The sequence below is a fragment of the Dermochelys coriacea genome, chromosome 21, assembly GCF_009764565.3.
Source record: "Dermochelys coriacea isolate rDerCor1 chromosome 21, rDerCor1.pri.v4, whole genome shotgun sequence".
Lineage (NCBI taxonomy): Eukaryota > Metazoa > Chordata > Testudines > Dermochelyidae > Dermochelys > Dermochelys coriacea.
In genome coordinates this window covers 5,029,225-5,049,190 of record NC_050088.1, presented here as the reverse complement: position 1 = coordinate 5,049,190, position 19,966 = coordinate 5,029,225, and the positions used below count along the sequence as shown (strand labels likewise).

At 44.9% G+C, this 19,966-nt stretch overlaps 1 protein-coding gene and 1 long non-coding RNA gene across 2 annotated transcripts in view; one reads left to right on the top strand and one right to left on the bottom strand.

Moving 5' to 3' along the window:
* The first annotated feature begins 1,180 nt into the window (after window positions 1–1,180).
* The window catches only part of LOC119846317 (complement receptor type 1-like), a 158,525-nt gene continuing 139,739 nt past the window's right edge, over window positions 1,181–19,966 (top strand). Inside the window, 6 exon segments of the mRNA XM_043500721.1 lie at window positions 1,181–1,384; window positions 3,018–3,203; window positions 8,048–8,141; window positions 11,239–11,324; window positions 12,209–12,403; window positions 13,508–13,687. Coding sequence (XP_043356656.1) covers window positions 1,300–1,384; window positions 3,018–3,203; window positions 8,048–8,141; window positions 11,239–11,324; window positions 12,209–12,403; window positions 13,508–13,687 — 826 coding nt within the window. The 5' untranslated portion in view covers window positions 1,181–1,299.
* On the bottom strand, window positions 7,339–7,850 carry LOC122457152. Its single transcript, XR_006276533.1, has 2 exons — window positions 7,729–7,850; window positions 7,339–7,489 (listed from the first exon to the last, which is right to left on the bottom strand). It is a non-coding gene; the product is annotated as an uncharacterized LOC122457152 (long non-coding RNA).

Genomic DNA, 19,966 nt, shown 5'->3' with positions numbered 1-19,966 from the left:
ACATAAAACAAATGTGAGCGCCACTCCTGCAAACTGTACTCTCGTGAGCAGACGCTGTAGTTGCATGGAGCCCCACTGAAACCAACGGCCGTGCCGCAAAGGCTCAAACCTCCGGCAGCAGAGGGCTGATGCGTCTTGGACAAGCACCTAACCCACCTGTGGATGACATAAATATGCTCTCAGTGACACCGTGTATATTCCGTTTGCAGAGACGCAGTAAAAAAAAAAAAAAAGCACTTGGGGGGCAAATCTTCCGGTCTTTTGTTTCAGAGTAGCAGCCGTGTTAGTCTGTATTCGCAAAAAGAAAAGGAGTACTTGTGGCACCTTAGAGACTAACAAATTTATTAGAGCATAAGCTTTCGTGAGCTACAGCTCACTGCATCCGATGAAGTGAGCTGTAGCTCACGAAAGCTTATGCTCTAATAAATTTGTTAGTCTCTAAGGTGCCACAAGTACTCCTTTTCTTTTTCCGGTCTTTTGTGTAACACCGACAGACCCCCATGGTTGGCGGGTGGGATCGAACCTGAGCTCTCTAGAGTCCACTAGTGCACGAGCCTCTACCGCAGGAGCTAAAACCCAGGCGGCCCATGGCTAGTTCTGTAGAGCAGGCTCAGTCATCTCTCTCAGCGCCACTCGATGGGCCAGACCACCACACCTCCAGCATTTATAACAGCGTCAAATGTAAAAAACCACCCCCCCCCCCGTGTTTTTAATTTAGAAGGGGAGTTGCGCTGCGAGGCTTGCTGCGTGAAAGGGGGTCACCGATCCAAACGCCTGAGCACCACTGATTTAGCCCCCGGTGTCGGATCAGCAGCAAACCACTGCAGGCCGGGAAGCACCAGGGCGCTGAGATGAGAGCCGGCTTCCCCGGCCAGACAGGGCGAGGCTGGGGAAAACGCGTCACTGTTGATTCCGCCACCCCGGGCCCGGGCCCTTCCCTTTCGCCCCCGCCCTCCCGTTGGGGTTGTGACACCCCGCGCGCGGCCACGGGGGGAAGTCACGCAACCCCATCGGCCCCCCGCCTCCCCGCGCGGGCCTCGACCAGCCGCACGCTCCAGGGGGGAGGCCGCGGGGTCCCGGCGGGAGGAACCAGGCTGCGCGCGCGCAGCGCGGCAGGGAACCACGCAGGGGCGCGGCCGCCTCCTCCGCAGCCTCCCAGCGGCGAGGCCGGCCCCGGCCCCGCCCCCCGCGCCGGCTGGCCCCGCCCCCCGCGCCGGCTGGCCCCGACGCCCCTGCCTGAGTCAGGGCTTGCGGTTGCGTCGTGAGGTGGCACCGTCCTGGGTCCGCTCCCCCGCCGCTATGGTCTCGGGTTCGCGCTGCCCGCCGGGCCCCTGGGGGCTCCTGGCGCTGCTGCTGCTGCTGCTGCTGCCGCCGCTGGCTCGCGGTGAGTTGTGGGCGGGGGGAGGAGGGGGCCCCCTCTGCAGTATCCCCAATTAAGGCCCATGCATTCAGTGATACAAATATTAAGGCATTAGCATCCAGGTATTTGGGTCCATCACCCCTGAAAGGTGATACTGAGAGGGGCTTGTGGAAAGCAAGTACAGGAAGGGGTGAGGCTTGTCCCTCAGTCGCTGAGCACCTAGGGTCGGTTGCCCCTTAGAAAAGGCAGCAGGTCGGGAAGTATTTGGAAAAGAACAGGCCTGCTTGTGGCGCCGTAGAGACTAGAGGCCAGTTTAATTTTGATTATGGTGTCAGAGTTGTTTCTGCGGCTGTGCCGGGCGTTGTGTTCTGCCCGGCTGAGGTTACGGGGCAAGCGATGCTGCTTTCCCACCATTTCAGCCCCTGCCCGTCGGCGGACGCGCTCTGTGCAGAAGTCTGGTCCCTTGTGTTGACCTTCAGGAGGAGCCAACCCAGAATCCTTCCTTTTGTAGCGTTGGTAGGAAGGTCTCTGTGGGTTAGTGTGTTGTTCGTTTCATAAAAAGAAAAGGAGGACTTGTGGCACCTTAGAGACTAACAAACTTATTAGAGCATAAGCTTTCGTGAGCTACAGCTCACTTCATCGGATGCATAGTTATGCTCTAATAAATTTGTTAGTCTCTAAGGTGCCACAAGTCCTCCTTTTCTTTTTGCGAATACAGACGAACACGGCTGCTACTCTGAATCCTGTCATTTCATAGAATCTCAGGGTTGGAAGGGACCTCAGGAAGTCATCTAGTCCAACCCCTTGCTCAAAGCAGGACCAATCCCCAATTTTTGCCCCCAGATCCCGTGTTGGAAATACTCCTTGAGTCAGAGATGTCGAAAATAGGATTCCAGGTCACCACAGAACTGTATCATGTTCATGCAGATGGAGGGGCAAAAGGAGAGGCCCTGAGATAGGACAGATTCTTCTGCTGGGCTAAGAGTATAGTTGGATAGATTAACGATATTGTTGGGTGGGTTAAGGTGCCACAAGTCCTCCTTTTCTTTTTGCGAATACAGACTAACACGGCTGCAACTCTGAAACTTGGGAAGTATTTCAGTTACTTTCCCAACTTTACTTCTCATTGGCACTTGTCCTCATGCCTGTCATACAGTTTCCATGCATCGCATGAGAATTATGAAAGTTACCTGTCTCAGAGATCGCTTTCCACCAGCTGTTTTCTGCTTGTTTCTAAACCCTGATATGTTTCATGTACTCGTCAAAAGATTTCTCCCTTGGTCTCCTTTGCCCTGAATGTCACCTTCTTTCATGTCACTGTGTGTGGTTGCAACCCTCTCTCTGAGCCTGTGCTACGTTAGATCATAAAACCTGTGAGGTTGAGCAATGTCTTGTTTTGCACAATGTACTTACCCTACGTTACCATACACGCTCAGGGTGATGTATACATGGTAAATGTAAAATTTTAATGTACTGTAGTTTTGTATCAAGCCCGTTCAGTAAACTAGCTTCAAGGCTCTAATGAAAACAAGTACATCCAAATTGTCCCCAGTAAAATCATTTTGTGGCTTCTCAGAAACAAGTATTCTGTTACAACAGACTACTGAATTTCTTTCATAGTTAACTTTTTCCCTTCCTTGTCTGTCTCTATTGCTAGGCACTTGTAATTCTCCTCCAAGGTTGCATTTTGCTGAGCTGCCTGGGGCTGTGAATGATTCCTATCCTGTTGGGACCAAACTGAAATACTCCTGTCGCCCAGGATACATTTTGAGCTCTGGAAAGTCTCCCTTGGTTACGTGTCTTGAAAATTCAACATGGTCAGTAGACCCTGAGTTTTGTGTAGGTGAGTATCTTTGTTGCTTTTCCATTTCAATTGATGTGCAAGCCATCTTGACACAGTTAGGAATCTCTCTTCTATTGGCATACAAAAAGAAAGCAACTCCCATCTTTTCCTAAGCTGTGTATTTATACCTCTCTACTGTATTTTCCACTCTATGCATCTGATATAGTCACTTTTAGCCCATGAAGGCTTATGCCCAAGTTAATTTGTTGGTCTCTAAGGTGCCACAAGGATTCGAGTTGTTTTTGCTAATATAGGCGAACATGGCTACCTCTCTGAAACCTGTTTACAATAAAGTAAAACACTTTGGTGTGGTAAGTGTATGTCTTTTTTTGAAAAATTGTAGTTGAGGTATCCCTGATAATGAAATATCCTGAATTCACTGTACTAAAAGTAAACCCAGTATTGAATAATGTGTTACGAACTTGGTCAAAGTATTAATTCAAAACAAAGCTTAGAGAATACTTCTCTTGGCTTCAATGCTAAGAGTATGATTTTTTGCAGATTTCCTCATCTCAAGACTATATATGCTATATTCCATGCAGAAGTCCCTAGTAAATGCAGTACTACAGTAACTAGGAAGGATATATACAGTTGGATGCTGATGAACCTTAACTCTGCCTTCTTGTGCCTATGTTTTCAATTATGATTTAATTTCCGCATTGAATACTGATGGAACTTTCTTGAATAGCCTCAGACTCACCTACTCTGGCCTGCTGGCTTGAGAAAATACTTTTATATATAGGCCCTGATTCAGCAAAGTACTTAGTGCCTTCTAAAGTCCCAGTGATTTCAGCGGGACTTGTTTTGCTGAATCGATCAGGCCTTAGTAAAGAGGTCACAATTTTTACGTGCCTTGTCTGCATTGAGAGACTTTTCCCAGTACAGTCGTAAAAAGTGCAACTTTATCTTTGCATGGGTACAGCATATTTATATTGCACTCCATATAGATATGGTGAATTTTTGATACAGTTCATTCTTCGTGAGAATAAGTCTACTGCGGGAGAAAGCATCACAAATAACTCTTGTAGGGGCGAAGAAAAGCTCTTCCACTGAGCTTGACTGAGGAACATGCAGTTTTTAGCTGTCTAAAATCAGGATTCACGTATCAAGAAAACTACTAACAAATATTTACAAAACGCAAAACAAGCCTGTGGAACATTCTGCCACAAAATGGAGGCGAAGAACATGGTAGGATTCCAAAAAAGGATGAGACGCTTAGAACCGGGTCCGGCAAACACAACTGTCCTTAATATTGCTCGTGTGAATAGTCAGCTGCTTCGTGGAGTTTAATGCTAGAAGGGATTGTTACATCACAGGCGACTTGCATTTCACCAAGTTATCCCTTTTCTGAGCCCAAAAACTTGTATTTGACTAAAGCATATCTTCTAGAAGGACATCCAGTCTTGATTTATAGACTTGCAGAGACTCAGAATCTGCCATTGCCTCTGGTAATTTGTTCCAATGGTTAGTCACCCTCACTATTAAACATTTCCACCTTATTTCCAATTTGAATTTGCCTGGCTTGACTTTCCAGCTCTTGGTTCTTGTTCTGCTTTTCTCTGCTAAATTTAAGAGCCGTTTAGTACCTGGGATCTTCTCCTCGAGAAGGTGTTTAGATGGAGTAATCAGGTTGCCTCAGTCTCTCTCGACAAGCTAAATGGGCTGAGCTCTTAAAATCTCTCACTGTAAGGCATTTTCTCAGGCCCATGAATACCTTTTTGTGGCTCTTTTCTGCACCATCTCCAATTTTTCAACACCATTTTGAAAATGTGGACACCACACCTGGATACAGTATTTCCGTAGGGGTCTCGGCAATGCTGTATTCAGCATTGCCATCACCTTCCTACTCCTGCTCCCCTGTTAATACGTCAAGGATCGCATTAGCCCTTTTTGCCCTAGGATCGCACTGGGAGCTCATGTTCAACCGATAGTCTGCTGTGACCTCAATCCTTTTCAGAATTGCTGCTTCCCAGGATATGGTTTCCCCGTTCTCTAGGAACAGCCTGCATTTCTTATCCCTAGATGTATGATTTTGCGTTATACGGTACTAGAATGAATTTTGTTTGAAAGGAACCAGGGAATCCAGATTGCTTTGTAGGACTGCCCTGTCCTCATTTATCACTCCCCCAATCTTTGTGTCATCTGTGAATTTGGTCAGGAATGATTTTTGTGAATTTCCAGACAACTGATTAAAATGCTGAAAAACATCAGGGCTAGGACCGATCCCTGCAGAATCTTACTAGAAACATGTACATTTGATAATGTTTCCCATGGATGACTGCTCTTTGAGATGTCAGTTAGCCAGTTCTTGTATGCAGTGGTGTTGCAGCCATGTCAGTCCCAGGATATTAGAGACACAAAGTGGCTGAGAGAGACAAGCTTTTGAGCTTACACTCCACTCTTCATGGTCTGGAAAATGTATTCCAAACCAAAGAAGACTAGCTCTTTGTAAGGTTCAAAGTTTCTCACCAATAGAAGTTGGTTCAATAAAAGATTATACCTTACCCTCTTAACCAATTCTTAGTCCATTAAACTTGTGCTCTGTTGATACTGAAGTGCTAATTTTTTAATTAGAATGTTGTGTGGTACTAAGCTTACAAAAGTCTAGGTATATTATCAGTTAGATTTATCAAACAAATTTTTAACTTCAGAGAACAAAGTCAGCTTTCTCAAGCAAACCTGGTTTTCCATAAAACCATATTGATTGGTATTAATTATATTTCTGTTCTTAATTCCTTATGAATTGGGAAAATTTAGCCCTATGCTGCACAAGAGGTCAGAATAGATTTGCCCTTGGAATTGATGAATCCCACAATACCTTAACATGATCTCACTCACAGGCATAATAATTTAACCTAGTGTATAGTTACCTAGGTCCTTCTGCTTGCCCTTTTTGAATACTGGCACAAGATCAAGGCTCTTTCATTCTTCTTGAATTTTTATTAGATGTTAATCAGTAGGTTAGAGATCTCCTTGGCCCACTTTTTAGGACGCTTGATTGCAAGTTATCCCAAGATTTTGACTTAACAATGTTAATCCCTAGCAGATGTAGTTTAACTACTAATAGACATGAAAGTACTTCATCAGACTCTCGTGATAAGACTAAGTTGTCATGCTTCTTTCCAAATATAAAAGGGAAAGAAATGAACGCTCTGCCTTTCCTGCATCATAATTGTTTTACCCATCTCCGTTTAGTAACAGGTTTGCCCCATTACTACGTGTGGTTTACTCAATGTATCATCCAGACTAATGAGAATCTGTCACCCCTGCCCTCTAACCTGGGGTGCCCTTTACAATGCTTTGCTGCTGTAGCCTTCAGTCTGGACTGCTCACAAACAGCCTCCAATGTGCAAGTCACTCCCAGCTGTGTCTCAGCCAGCCACACCTTGGCTCTTACTAGCCTTGGTTACACTGCAAGGTGACCCCGACAAACTTCTAGTATTCGTTAAATTCAAAATAAAGTTTTTCTTACCGCATGCTCTTAACAGTCTTACTGACTAGAATCCTTAGGTGAAGACCCCTTCTTCAGCTTAGTGGCTGCTTCCTTTGTCTCTTCTAGTGCAGTGATTCAGTGGACTGAGTGAGAGGGAGGAGGGGGTGCCTAGGAGTGTTTGTCCCTCCTTTTTTTATAGTGTCAGTTCTGCCACTTGGAAAACATTCCCAACTGACCAAAAAGTCTATAGGGAAAGATTTTCCCTGCTGCTTTACCTTACTCTTTTGGACTTTTTTTTCTTCCTGCCTGATGACTGCTTAAATGCAAATTTAAGCAGAGCACACATTCCTTTGAGACTGACCTGTTCGCCAACTTGTGCTGTGGTTTGCAACGTGAGTAAACATTATACAGGGAAATCTTAAACTTCAAGTACAGTGTTGCCATGCTTGTTTATCAGGACAATATTGACCAGTAAACTATACATTTTCAGATGATACTTCACAAGGTCTACTTCGTACAAAGATTATTACAGCAGTCTCTAGGTGTGGACACGGGTACATTCTCTTACAGTAGGATTTCTTTTGTTCCTAAGGAACTTCAAAACCTTCTCCTTATTGTCTGTAACTGTGCCAGTTGTGACTCTCTCCCTGATGTCCCTAGCGGCCCATATCAATTTTTACATGTCGTAACTTATGCTGTCTCTTTTTTTTTTCCATGTATTATGTTAATTTTTATTTGTAATTGCTGCCAGTTAAGGTTAATGGGTCTACCCACATGAATATGGTTATGCATACGAGTTGTCAGGAACTGGGCCTTAATATGTACAATATGAATGTTTGCACTTATACTAAATCTTCAAGAAGAAAAGGAGTACTTGTGGCACCTTAGAGACTCACAAATTTATTTGAGCATAAGCTTTCGTGAGCTACAGCTCACTTCATCGGAATGCATCCGATGAAGTGAGCTGTAGCTCACGAAAGCTTACACTCAAATAAATTTGTGAGTCTCTAAGGTGCCACAAGTACTCCTTTTCTTCTTGCTAATACAGACTAACACGGCTGCTACTCTGAAACCTGTCATTATGCAAGGCACTAAATCTGCAAGGGGATCTAAATTCTCTTGTTTCAGGATATAAGGCAACCACTGTCTGTGTGGGATTAGGAAGCATCATCCTGCTTCCACTTCTCCTCACTTCTCGTGGGCATATTACAAAATTATCCTCTGTATCTTTTATCTTTCCTCTGTAGCCTTTGGTGCTGACCACTGTCATACAGAACAGGTACTGGACCCCAAGACCATTGGCTTTGATCTCCCATGGTATTTGCTATGTTAGGGGATGCAAGTTAGCATATCCCCTTTTCCCGTTAAGGTCATAAGAAGTAATACTAATATTCGTCTTGTTCTCTTCTAGGAAGACCATGTAAACAACTAGAACTAGAAAATGGCAGGGTTGATTTAACGGATCTCCGGTTTGGTGCGACGGCAAACTTCTCCTGTAATGAAGGGTGAGTGGCAAATTGCTTCTTTGGACTAACTAAGAGAATCTAGACTGGTGTAAAACTGCTGGTGAAGTCTGGCAAAATGAGACTAGAAAGCCTGCTTAACTTCAAGAACAAAAGTGAGTGCTGTGCTATAAATCTGCAGCCCTGGGCTGGGCCCTTGTTAAGAATTACACCTGTAATTTTCAAAAGAGTTGAAGGAAGATAGTTACCCAGCTATGGTTGTCATGCAGTGGGAGATGGCATCTAACTCACTCAGGTGCTTTTGAAGATCCCAGTATAGAGCCCTTAGGAGATCATCCAGTAAGGGTTGGGTTATGAGCTTGAGAGTCCCACCTCAGGGGTCATGTGGCACTTACTGATCCGTGCCATCTCTCCCTAGTTACAGGGGTTTCTGTGTGGGTCCTGGGAGCTAGTGGTAGAATATTGCCCATAAAATGCCACACCAGGTAGAGGCAGACCTCTTCCTGCTCTACAATAGGTAATATTTGTCTGTCCCTCCCTTATAGATGTTGTTATTACCCAGGATAGCATCAAGTGCAGTAGTTGCTTTTGTCCATATGGTTTATGTTGCCAGGCCTTGGGGAATCAAAAATAGCTTGCGACTTCCTAGCACTGAGCAGGTGTGTTTTGGATATTTGAGATAATCAAAGTTTAAGGCCAGAAGGGACCACCAGATCCTCCAGTCTGACCACCTGTATATCACAGGCCACTAACACTTCCCAGGGACCCACACACTAAACTCAACCAAAAATTAATCTAAAATACTACAGCCCACAGGAGCTTAGACCATTATGTGCCATGGGCAGAGATCAGGAGGGCTTGAGGTGCACAAATTCCTGGGGCCCCTGTCATGGCAGGGAAATGTTGAAGTGAGATATATATTGAGATAATCCTGGCAACTGACCTGCACTCACATACTACAGAGGAAGGCAAGAAAACCCCCAGTGTCACTGCCAATCTGACCAAGGGGAAAATTTCCTAACAACCCCACATACTAGAGCCTGAGCATGTAAGCAAGAACCAGCAAGTCAAGCACTGAGGTGAGAGTGGTTGATGCCACCTCAGAGTCTTGGCCTTCCCCATCCAGTGTCCCATTTTCAGCCAGGGCTATCCCTGACGGTTCAAAGGAAGGTGACAAAAAAAACCAACTCAGAATACATTGCGTGGGGGAATCCCTTCCTGACTGCTGCAGGTGACTGGCTGAAATCCTGAAGCGTGAGCCTTAGAAATGTAACACACACACACACACACACTGGAAACAAACCCCGGTGTTGCTGAGCCCTACCATCACAAGCAACCCTATCATATAATTGCACTCATAAACTTGTCTGACTCTCTCTCAAACTAAGTTAGTTGCCCCCACAACTACTATTGGGTGACTCTTCCTGAGCCTCACCTTTCCGATGGTTAGAAACCTTTTAATTTCCAGCCTGAAGTTGTTCATGGCCAGTTTTTACCTTTTTGTTCTTGTGGCAGCATTGTACTTAGTTTAAATAGCTCTTCATCCTCCCTGCTAATTGAATGGATTGCATTGCGTGGGCACACAAATGACGGCAATGCGGGTGTTGTGTAGAGTTTTGTTTTTCTGTATCACAACTTTAGGGGGCTTGTCCAAGCAGCAGAGATTGGACTCCCAAGGGATGTTTGGGGTGGTGGGAGATGTCCAGGTCCAGTCTCAATTAGATGTATCTGGGTGTGGGGAGGTAACTCCCTGGGGCAAGGCAGGCTCTCCGGCTGCACAGAGGTGGGAGTTAAGTCCCTTGGCTTATCCTGTAGATTGGTCCATATCCTGCCTTCTGTATGAAGTAGGTTTGATCCACAGAAATGTCTTAGCTCTTGTTGAAGGACTTGGTACTTTCTGTGCAGTAGCCTATAGGGGCGTCAGGCTTTGGAATTGTGCAGTCGTATGAGGTCTCTGTGTTTAAAGACCACTGGTTAGATCTTGGACAGTTAAGACGCTTGAATTTTGAATATGGAACAGGGAGATGGCAAGTGGGTGACGGCACAGGGCAGCTGTCTTGTCTCCCATTACTGCTGTCGGCAGTGTAATTCTATTTTACAAACTAGCAGCCGCTTGGCCCAATCTGCGCGTGTGCGCGCGCGCGCTCGCTCACTCGCGCTCTCTCACTGTTCCCTGCCTTCACAGGAGATGGATTGCTTCAAGTTCTTTCACTTCAATTTAATCAAATGCTTAGTGTGTTCTATAGTGAAGACCAAGTGTAAGCTTTGCCAGTATGTTGCAACTTTGTGTGCTGGGTTTAGCTGGATCTTCAGCTAAATGGACTTGGAAATGCAGTGCTTTTGGCTAAGCTCTCAAGGGTTAACACACTGTTGTTAATGTAGCCTCACACTCTAGAGAGCCAGACACACACACACAGACACATACGTTGCTCCTTTAAATATGCTGACCGCACTTTAAGTACATTGCCTTTTAAAGTATATCAGCAAGTTGAGAAAGCAGTTGCTGACAGCAAGCTCCCTCTGTCCTGAGCCCTGTCGTGTTCTCCCCCACCTTTCTGTGGAGAAGGGCAACAGGGAGAGGGGGTACATCCTGACATAAGCACCCCTCTTCCCCCTCCACCCATGCACAGCAAGCAGGAGGCTCCCGGGAGCAGCTCCAAGTCAGAGGACAGGAGCAGCACATGGCAGTGGGGGGAGGGACAGCTGAACTCCCCAATAATTGATAGCCTGCTGGGTGGCTGCCACACAGGGGAGCTGATGGGGCGGGGGGGCTGCCGATCCACCCTGGTTCGAAGCCCCCACCAGCTAGCTCCAACGGGCTGCTCTTTCTGCAAGCAGTGGACAAAGCAGGCAGCTGCCAAACAACTACTTTAAAGGAGCATTTTTCCCTAATTGATCATCAGCGAAAGAATGTTAACTGGGACGATGTTAAGTGAAGAGTTACTGTAGCTGAACCAATGTAGATGTGTACTGTAGACCTGGCCTTCCTGTTCCTTGTCCTATGGTGTTAGAGGTATCCCTTTTTTCAATGGTTTGTCTCCAGCTAGTGGCAGAAAGAAACCATGTTCCATCTTTCGGGACTGTTAACTAGTTCTTTGCTTCCGTGAGTAACAAACTTGAACCGTTTTTCTTTCTTTAGGCACAGATTAATTGGAGCGACTTCTGCCCAATGTGTGCTTGTGGAAAATAGAGTTGATTGGGATAAGGAGGTTCCACTTTGCCAAGGTAAAGTAATGTAATGGTTTTAAGAACAGTTCATGTCTGGAGATGATGCAGCATAGCTGGTGCTTCAGAAGAGTCAGTCTGTTCTTGCTTTGGCATTTAATCCAAATGACAGTTTTGTTGGGGGGAGGAATGAAATTATACTGTGGTTCACCGTGATGTTTGGATGACTCCTACAGAATCTTTTTGTTTTTGTTTTGTTTTTGTTTTTGTACCTTTTAAATTGTTCACCTGGCACTGTTTAATATACACAATCCAACAGGCCTCCTGGCTCCTCTTCACGATTGTATCTGTGTAATCCTCCTGTTCACTATGTAAAAGGCATGAAAAAGACTTCAGGAAGTTTTGACCCTTCCCAAATCTGACTATCCCCTTAAAATCTGAGGCTCTTTTGGAGTGAATCACAATTAATTTGCCTCTACCTTAATTTGATCTCTTTGAATGCTTTCAGGCCTTGGTCCATCAATCATACTGCTGATGTCCAGTGTAGAATCAGCTGCTGCTAAAAGAACTGTTCTAGCTTAGTTTTCTGCTGGTGGAACAATAGTGTCTCTAGAGATGCCGGGCAAGAGGTTCTGGCTCCTTGAGGCTAATGTTGGGAAGGAGCGCGCTCTGCTGAGGTGATCTTCCAGAGCGTTTTTTTTTTTTTTTTTTAGCATCCTCCTTGAGCAATGGACGTACTGGGTTGGGTCAAGCCTAAAAGCAGAAAAACCTTCAGAATCTGAAAGGGGTATTGCTTCAAATGTTAAAATGGAATGTTAAGTACGCTTCCAAATGGCTAAATAGCTTTGATGGGGGGAATCTGAGACAACTTTCTTAGTGAAAACTCTCTTTGGTTCACCTTCAGTGGAAACTTTTAATTTTTATGTTGACATTCTTTGCTTCAGCAATACCTTGTCTTCCACCTCCTGATATCGCCCATGGATCCCATAATGGTCAGAGTGGAGAAGAGTTTTCCTTTGGCTCAGCGGTAACTTACAAATGTGACACGGGCTTGTCTCTCATTGGAGAGGCCTCCATTCATTGTACAACGAAAGATAATGTCAATGGAGAGTGGAGTGGGCCTGCCCCTGAATGCAAAGGTTAGTAGCGTGTGTTTTTTATCCCCTTCTTATTCTGTCCCCCAGGAAAAACTATATTTTGATTAAGTAAACCCATAAACCTGAGGAAATTCAGTTAGTGCTTAGTCCCTCTAAATACGTATCGTGATAATTAGTTGCTGTTGGAAAACTAAAGCATGACTGACACTTCATAAATTATTCCTGGAAACAATTTTTGCCTCTAATACATCCTGTATTTTTTGTCTCCCTTCAGTGTTGCAAGATTGAGGTGAATTCTCAGGTCACAAACAGTTGATTTTTTTAGGTGGAGATAAAAGCAAAACCTTAGTTTAAGAGTTTATGTGAGTACCCTACCACTCAAGTGCGAAAGGAGAGCCAGGGGGGAAGGGGGGGAGAGAGAGAGAGAGAGAGAGAGAGAGAGGCTTACAAGCAGGATTGTTTGGCAGCCCTCTTTTTCAGAACTCTCTGGAAGGGCTCCTTGGCAGTGAAGGCTAATGCTTCTGTGAGTTCATATCACAGCCATAAAGTTCTTAGGAGGGGGAAATAAAGGTCGTTGTACAATCCTCATTTTGGTGACAGCAGTGCTCACGCACGCTATTGCATTTAACTAATAATGCATTTATACTTGGTATTCAAGCAGCTGCAACAACTTAGTTTTATTCTTGCCAAATTTCCCAGCATAACAGCTGAGATTGAGGTTTTTTCAAAAGCATTAGGCAGGTTGGTCACCTCGCTACTTAATAATAAGTCCCCGAAAAGCAGGGAAGTTCAGTTCCAGAATGTCATTGTATGTACATCTCTTCTAGCTTGACCCAAATTCCTGATGGCTTCATAAAATGATGATTAACTTGTGCAGTTTACTGTGGGGGGAGGGGCCTTATAGCCATACAGTTGGGTGCTGTGCTGTATGCAGACTAACATCTTTTTAAAGGGAAAGATCTAAAGTTGTAAAACTTTATTTTAAAATAGGTTTTGATACCTACAGTAATCAAGTATTGGGGTTTTTTCTTCTTTCCTCTAGCTACCTCCTCCCCTCCACACACACATACACACACACACACACACACACACACACTAAATGCTTCCTGTGTAAAGCGTTGTTATGCTGGTATTTTTAATTTTCAGCGGTCAAGTGTCCAGAGCCAGAAGTCAAAAATGGAAAAAAGCAATCTGGGTTTGGATCTGATTATTCATATGGAAACACTGTAATATTTGAATGTGATTCTGGCTACACTCTGCATGGTAGCAGTTCAGTTAGATGTGATGCTAACAGTTCATGGGTTCCATCTTTGCCCACCTGTCGAGGTAAGTATAACCAGTTGTGTTTTAACCTTTTTATATGCTAATGTTTAGGAAGCTTATTGCTTTTGAGTAGCCATGTTAGAACGATGTAAAGTTTGAGTGTCTGTGTCCCATGTTTGTCATAGGCATAACACACACACAAATTTTATTAAAGCTAATGTTAAAAATATATAAAAAATAATAGGTTGATAAAAGAGTGTCTGTACATAGAATCATAGAACTGGAAGGGACCTCGAGAGGTCATCTAGTCCAGTCACCTGCACTTAAGGCAGGACTAAGTATTATCTAGACCATCCCTGACAGATGTTTGTCCAACCTGCTCTTAAAAATCCCCAATGATGGAGATTTCACAACCTCCTAGACAATTTATTCCAGTGCTTAATCACCCTGACAGGAAGTTTTTCCTAATGTCCAACCTAAACCACCTTTGCTGCAATTTAAGCCTATTGCTTCTTGTCCTATCCTCAGAGGTTAAGAAGAACAATTTTTCTCCCTCCACCTTGTAACAACTTCTTATGAGCTTGAAAACTGTTATGTCCCCTGTCAGTCTTCTCTTCTCCAGACGAAACAAACCCCTTTTTTTCAATCTTCCCTCATAGGTCATCTTTTCTAGACCTTTAATAATTTTTTTTGCTCTTTTCTGGACTCTCTCCAATTTGTCCACATCTTTCCTGAAATGTGGCGCCCAGAACTGGACATACTATTCCAGTTGAGGCCTAATTGGTGCAGAGTAGAGCGGAAGAATTACTTCTTGTGTCTTGCTTACCACACTCCTGCTAATACATCCAAGAATGATGTTTGCTTTTTTTGCAACAGCATTACACCGTTGACTCGTATTATTTAGCTTGTGATCATCTGGGTATAGCGCTTAGCTTGTCTATAAATACAAAGTTAGTTTTTAAAAGTCATATGATATAGAGCACATAATCAGCGATAACCCCAATTTAGGTGAATCAATTTAACAATACAGTTTAGATATTAGAATCCGTATACTCAGGTACATCACTCTTGAAAAGTTGTGCAGAGATTTGGTTGTGGAAAGCAAAATATATCAATGAGTGGAGATTGTTTCTCAGTAATTGAGAATTAGGTCGGTTTTCCATTTAGAAAATACGATCCATGAGGAAAGTGTTTTGTTCCTTTCCTGACTGCACTTCTCATCGGCACTCCAGCTCATCCCTCCTGGTATTGCCAATGTCCAGTGATGTGTTCTGTGTAGATGTTTCTCGACCACCTCATGGCGTCCAACACCGTGAGTTGCCACATCAGCCAAGTGTAGCGTTGACCGAATCCACATTATCTCAGCACTCGCTCCTTACTGGGGTCCCATGCGCCTCGGGCTCCAATGATCAGTGCATTTGTCTAGACCTGGTAACCCTTAGCTCTCAAGGTTTCAGCCGGAGGGGCGTATTTCTCTACCTTTCGAGCTCGGGCATCATAGAAGGCTGGGACCCTGTTCTTGAAGGCCATTGTGATGTCCACCATGATGATCTTCTTCCAGTCCTCATTGGTGATGACGACGTCTGGTTGCAGTTGACTGTTGGTTCCGGGGATGGCGGAGTTTATGGCAACCTTCCCCACTAGTGGCGGGATGGCTCTGGCCAGGCGACCTTGGATGGCATTGTGTTGCAGCTGCCCAGCTCTCGAACAGGGCTTGCAGCTACACAGGACGTGGGGTAGCGTCTCGTTCACGTAGCCGCACTTCCCGCATCGCTTGTCCCTATTCCCATGGTGGAGGGCTCCGTTCAATGGTACGCAGTTGAGCTGGGGCCTGTGGCTGCACTTCCAGTAAGCAAATTGGGTGAAACTGCCCCCAGGGAGGAAGTGGTTGCTGGCGTCCCACTTGCACGTCGCCTCGAATGCCTTGCCCTGGTCCGGCTTCTGTTTCAGGTTTTCCACGTATTGGCAGCAGATGGCATCCTTCAGGGTCCTCTCCAGCATGGTTCTAGCTCTTGGAGTGATGATAGTGTGATCTGTATTCTTCAGCTGTGGCACCAGGACTCCCAGCTCCTGGCGTTCCTTGCATCACATCCAGTGGTAGCTGACATGTTTCTCCAGTCGTGGCATAGCGTTGCGGCCATGAGTCCAGAGTGAAGCCAAAGTCAAGAGGAAGACTCATAGACTTTAAGGTCAGAAGGGACCATTATGATCGTCTAGTCTGACCTCCTGCACAATGCAGGCCACAGAATCTTATCCGCCCACTGCTGTAACAAACCCCTAACCTATGTCTGAGCTATTGAAGTCCTCAACTCATGGTTTAAAGACTTCAAGGTGCAGAGAATCCTCCAGCAAGTGACCCATGCCCCACACTGCAGGGGAAGGCAAAAAACCCCCAGGGCCTCTGGCAATCTGCCCTTGAGGAAAATTCCTTCCCGACCTCAAATATGGCGATCAGCTAAACCCTGAGCATGTGGGCAAGACTCACCAGCCAGACACCCAGGAAAGACTTCTCTGTAGTAACTCAGATCCCACCCTATCCTAGAGGAGGAACCTGCAAGAGACTCTGCCAAGGCAGCCAGAGGGGAAAATAACTTAGGCATCTACAAGACTCTCATCCCTGGCTCAACAGTCTTGAGAGGATCAACTGGGTCCAACAGGAAGAGGAGGATGGAGCGGAGTACAGACCTGAGACTGGTCTGGGAAGAAGCAGTTAAAAAGCTTGATGAGAGAAGTTAGGATGGAATGAAGGGGATAAACCAGGCTGGAGGGGGTGAAGGATGGCGTTGGAGTGAAGAAACATGAGGCAAGGGTATGTTGGGAAAACTTGGGAACGAAGGGAGGTAGGAGAACAGTTTGGAGGGATAGGTGGGATGAGACAATGGCTTTTGAGAATTGTGGAGACCATGTACCAAGCGAGGGAATAGACACTTACAAGCTCCTAGAGGGTGTGGCACTCCAGGCATGTTGACGTGGCCAAAGATCATCCATCTTGAAAACTGTACTATAATATTAATTATTTTGTGTAGGAGTAGATGGCTTCTGATTCAAAGAATTAGTTGTTGGCATGGCTGTACGAGTAATACACCTAATGCATGTGGACACTTGTCACTGTGCAAACTCAACAGAAATCCTAAGGAAAATGGGTAAAATAGCTTGTTGGTGTTTCCTAGTTGAGTAGTGTTCTAGCAGGTAGTGCTTGATCTGTCGATGGGAGAGAGAGAAAAGGAGCAGTCTCGGGACTGGGTCTTTTTAACATGTTTTGTTGCAAACTCACTTTGTAAAATCGCTCTAGTTGTCTTGTCGCCTTTGAGGTCTTTCCATGCATGGCGTGGCTTTGTTCAGCACATTCAGATAAGTGGGTTGCTCCTGTATCCTCTTTTAAATCTCCTTTTTATGTAGAACCTACTCTGAACGCAATCCCAAATGGCCCTAAAGAAAGCCCAGGTAAACTTGATGGCGATAAAGGGAGCGAAAAAACCACTGTGCTCAGATACCTGGAATCCTTAAGGTGGTCGGTGGAGGCTTTGGTTTACACATTGAACTGGAGCATTCTGCACACTTACTTCAATTTGCGCTTCATAATATGTAACAAAGTACAGTTGTGCTCACCTGAATGCCCCTTGTGCCCAGGTGTGAAGTATAAGACTGAGGCTGGAATTAAATTTCTATACCTAGGTAGTAATCTTGTCTCCCACCCAGAACAATCTCTTCCTTCATTCCTTTTTTTTCTCCACTCGTCTGTATGATAATACCCACCTGCTGATGGCCACTCACTCAGTATATCTCTATAAAATGTCAGCTGTATGAAACCGTCAATCTGAATTCTGCACAATAATGGCACAATCAGCTACAGGCTTAACTGGTAGTCACGTGTCAAACTGCACTCCGATGAGATGTCTACTCGGTTCACTTTTTGTTCCCTAAGTAATAGTTAGGCTTGAGTTGACTGATCCTCTGGTAATAACAGCAGGAGTATTAAAATAAAAATATCACTCTTCTCTTGTTTCTGCTCTGCTCCCAAATAAGTACAGGTTGGCAGATAACCTGATGTTTCTAATCCTGTGGTTACATGTGGAGGCCTGTTTTGTGGTAGCTGATCCAAACATTCCACCTCTAGTGACTTTTGCTATAAGTGTAAATTTGGCTGACCAGTGCAGAATTTGTGTGCAGTGTTTTGTTGTAGCCATGTCGGTCCCAGAATATTAGAGAGACAAGGTGGGTGAGGTAATATCTTTCATTGGACCAACTTCTGTTGGTGAGAGAGACAAGCTTTCAAGCTTCCCCAGAGCTGTTCTTCAGGTCAGTGCAGAATTTGGCAGATGAGATCCTGAAAGTGTCTGGAGGGGAGGGCCCTCTGGTGTCAGAAGGATGCATAAGAATTCTGCAAATGAGAGCATTCATTCATAATAGAAAAAAGAAAAGGAGTACTTGTGGCACCTTAGAGACTAACAAATTTATTAGAGCATAAGCTTTCGTGAGCTACAGCTCACTTCATCGATGCATTTGGTGGAAAAAACAGAGGAGAGATTTATATACACACACATACAGAGAACATGAAACAATGGGTTTATCATACACACTGTAAGGAGAGTGATCACTTAAGATAAGCCATCACCAGCAGCGGTGGCGGGCGGGGGGGGGAGGGAAAGGAGGAAAACCTTTCATGGTGACAAGCAAGGTAGGCTAATTCCAGCAGTTAACAAGAATATCAGAGGAACAGTGGGGGGTGGGGTGGGAGGGAGAAATACCATGGCGAAATAGTTTTACTTTGTGTAATGACTCATCCATTCCCAGTCTCTATTCAAGCCTAAGTTAATTGTATCCAGTTTGCAAGTTAATTGTATCCAGTTTGCAAATTAATTCCAATTCAGCAGTCTCTCGTTGGAGTCTGTTTTTGAAGCTTTTTTGTTGAAGTATAGCCACTCTTAGGTCTGTGATCGAGTGACCAGATCCTTGATGATGCGTTGGAGAGGTTTTAGTTGGGGGCTGAAGGTGATGGCTAGTGGCGTTCTTTGTTGGGCGTGTCCTGTAGAAGGTGTCTTCTGGGTACTCTTCTGGCTCTGTCAATCTGTTTCTTCACTTCAGCAGGTGGGTATTGTAGTTGTAGGAATGCATGATAGAGATCTTGTAGGTGTTTGTCTCTGTCTGAGGGGTTGGAGCAAATGCGGTTATATCGTAGCGCTTGGCTGTAGACAATGGATCGAGTGGTATGATCTGGATGAAAGCTAGAGGCATGTAGGTAGGAATAGCAGTCAGTAGGTTTCCGATATAGTTTATGTGACCAGGACAGGCCCAACAAAGAAAACACAGAACGCCACTAGCCATCACCTTCAGCCCCCAACTAAAACCTCTCCAACGCATCATCAAGGATCTACAACCTATCCTGAAGGACGACCCATCACTCTCACAGATCTTGGGAGACAGACCAGTCCTTGCTTACAGACAGCCCCCCAATCTGAAGCAAATACTCACTAGCAACCACACACCACACAACAGAACCACTAACTCAGGAACCTATCCTTGAAACAAAGCCCGTTGCCAACTCTGTCCACATATCTATTCAGGGGATACCATCATAGGGCCTAATCACATCAGCCACGCTATCAGAGGCTCGTTCACCTGCATATCTACCAATGTGATATATGCCATCATGTGCCAGCAATGCCCCTCTGCCATGTACATTGGCCAAACTGGACAGTCTCTACATAAAAGAATGAATGGATACAAATCAGACGTCAAGAATTATAACATTCAAAAACCAGTTGGAGAACACTTCAATCTCTCTGGTCACTCGATCACAGACCTAAGAGTGGCTATACTTCAACAAAAAAGCTTCAAAAACAGACTCCAACGAGAGACTGCTGAATTGGAATTAATTTGCAAACTGGATACAATTAACTTAGGCTTGAATAGAGACTGGGAATGGATGAGTCATTACACAAAGTAAAACTATTTCCCCATGGTATTTCTCCCTCCCACCCCACCCCCCACTGTTCCTCTGATATTCTTAGGTTTCAGAGTAGCAGCCGTGTTAGTCTGTATTCGCAAAAAGAAAAGGAGTACTTGTGGCACCTTAGAGACTAATAAATTAATGCTCTAATAAATTTGTTAGTCTCTAAGGTGCCACAAGTACTCCTTTTCTTTTTTCTGATATTCTTGTTAACTGCTGGAATTAGCCTACCTTGCTTGTCACCATGAAAGGTTTTCCTCCTTCCCCCCCCCCCCCCGCTGCTGGTGATGGCTTATCTTAAGTGATCACTCTCCTTACAGTGTGTATGATAAACCCATTGTTTCATGTTCTCTGTGTGTGTGTATATCAATCTCTCCTCTGTTTTTTCCACC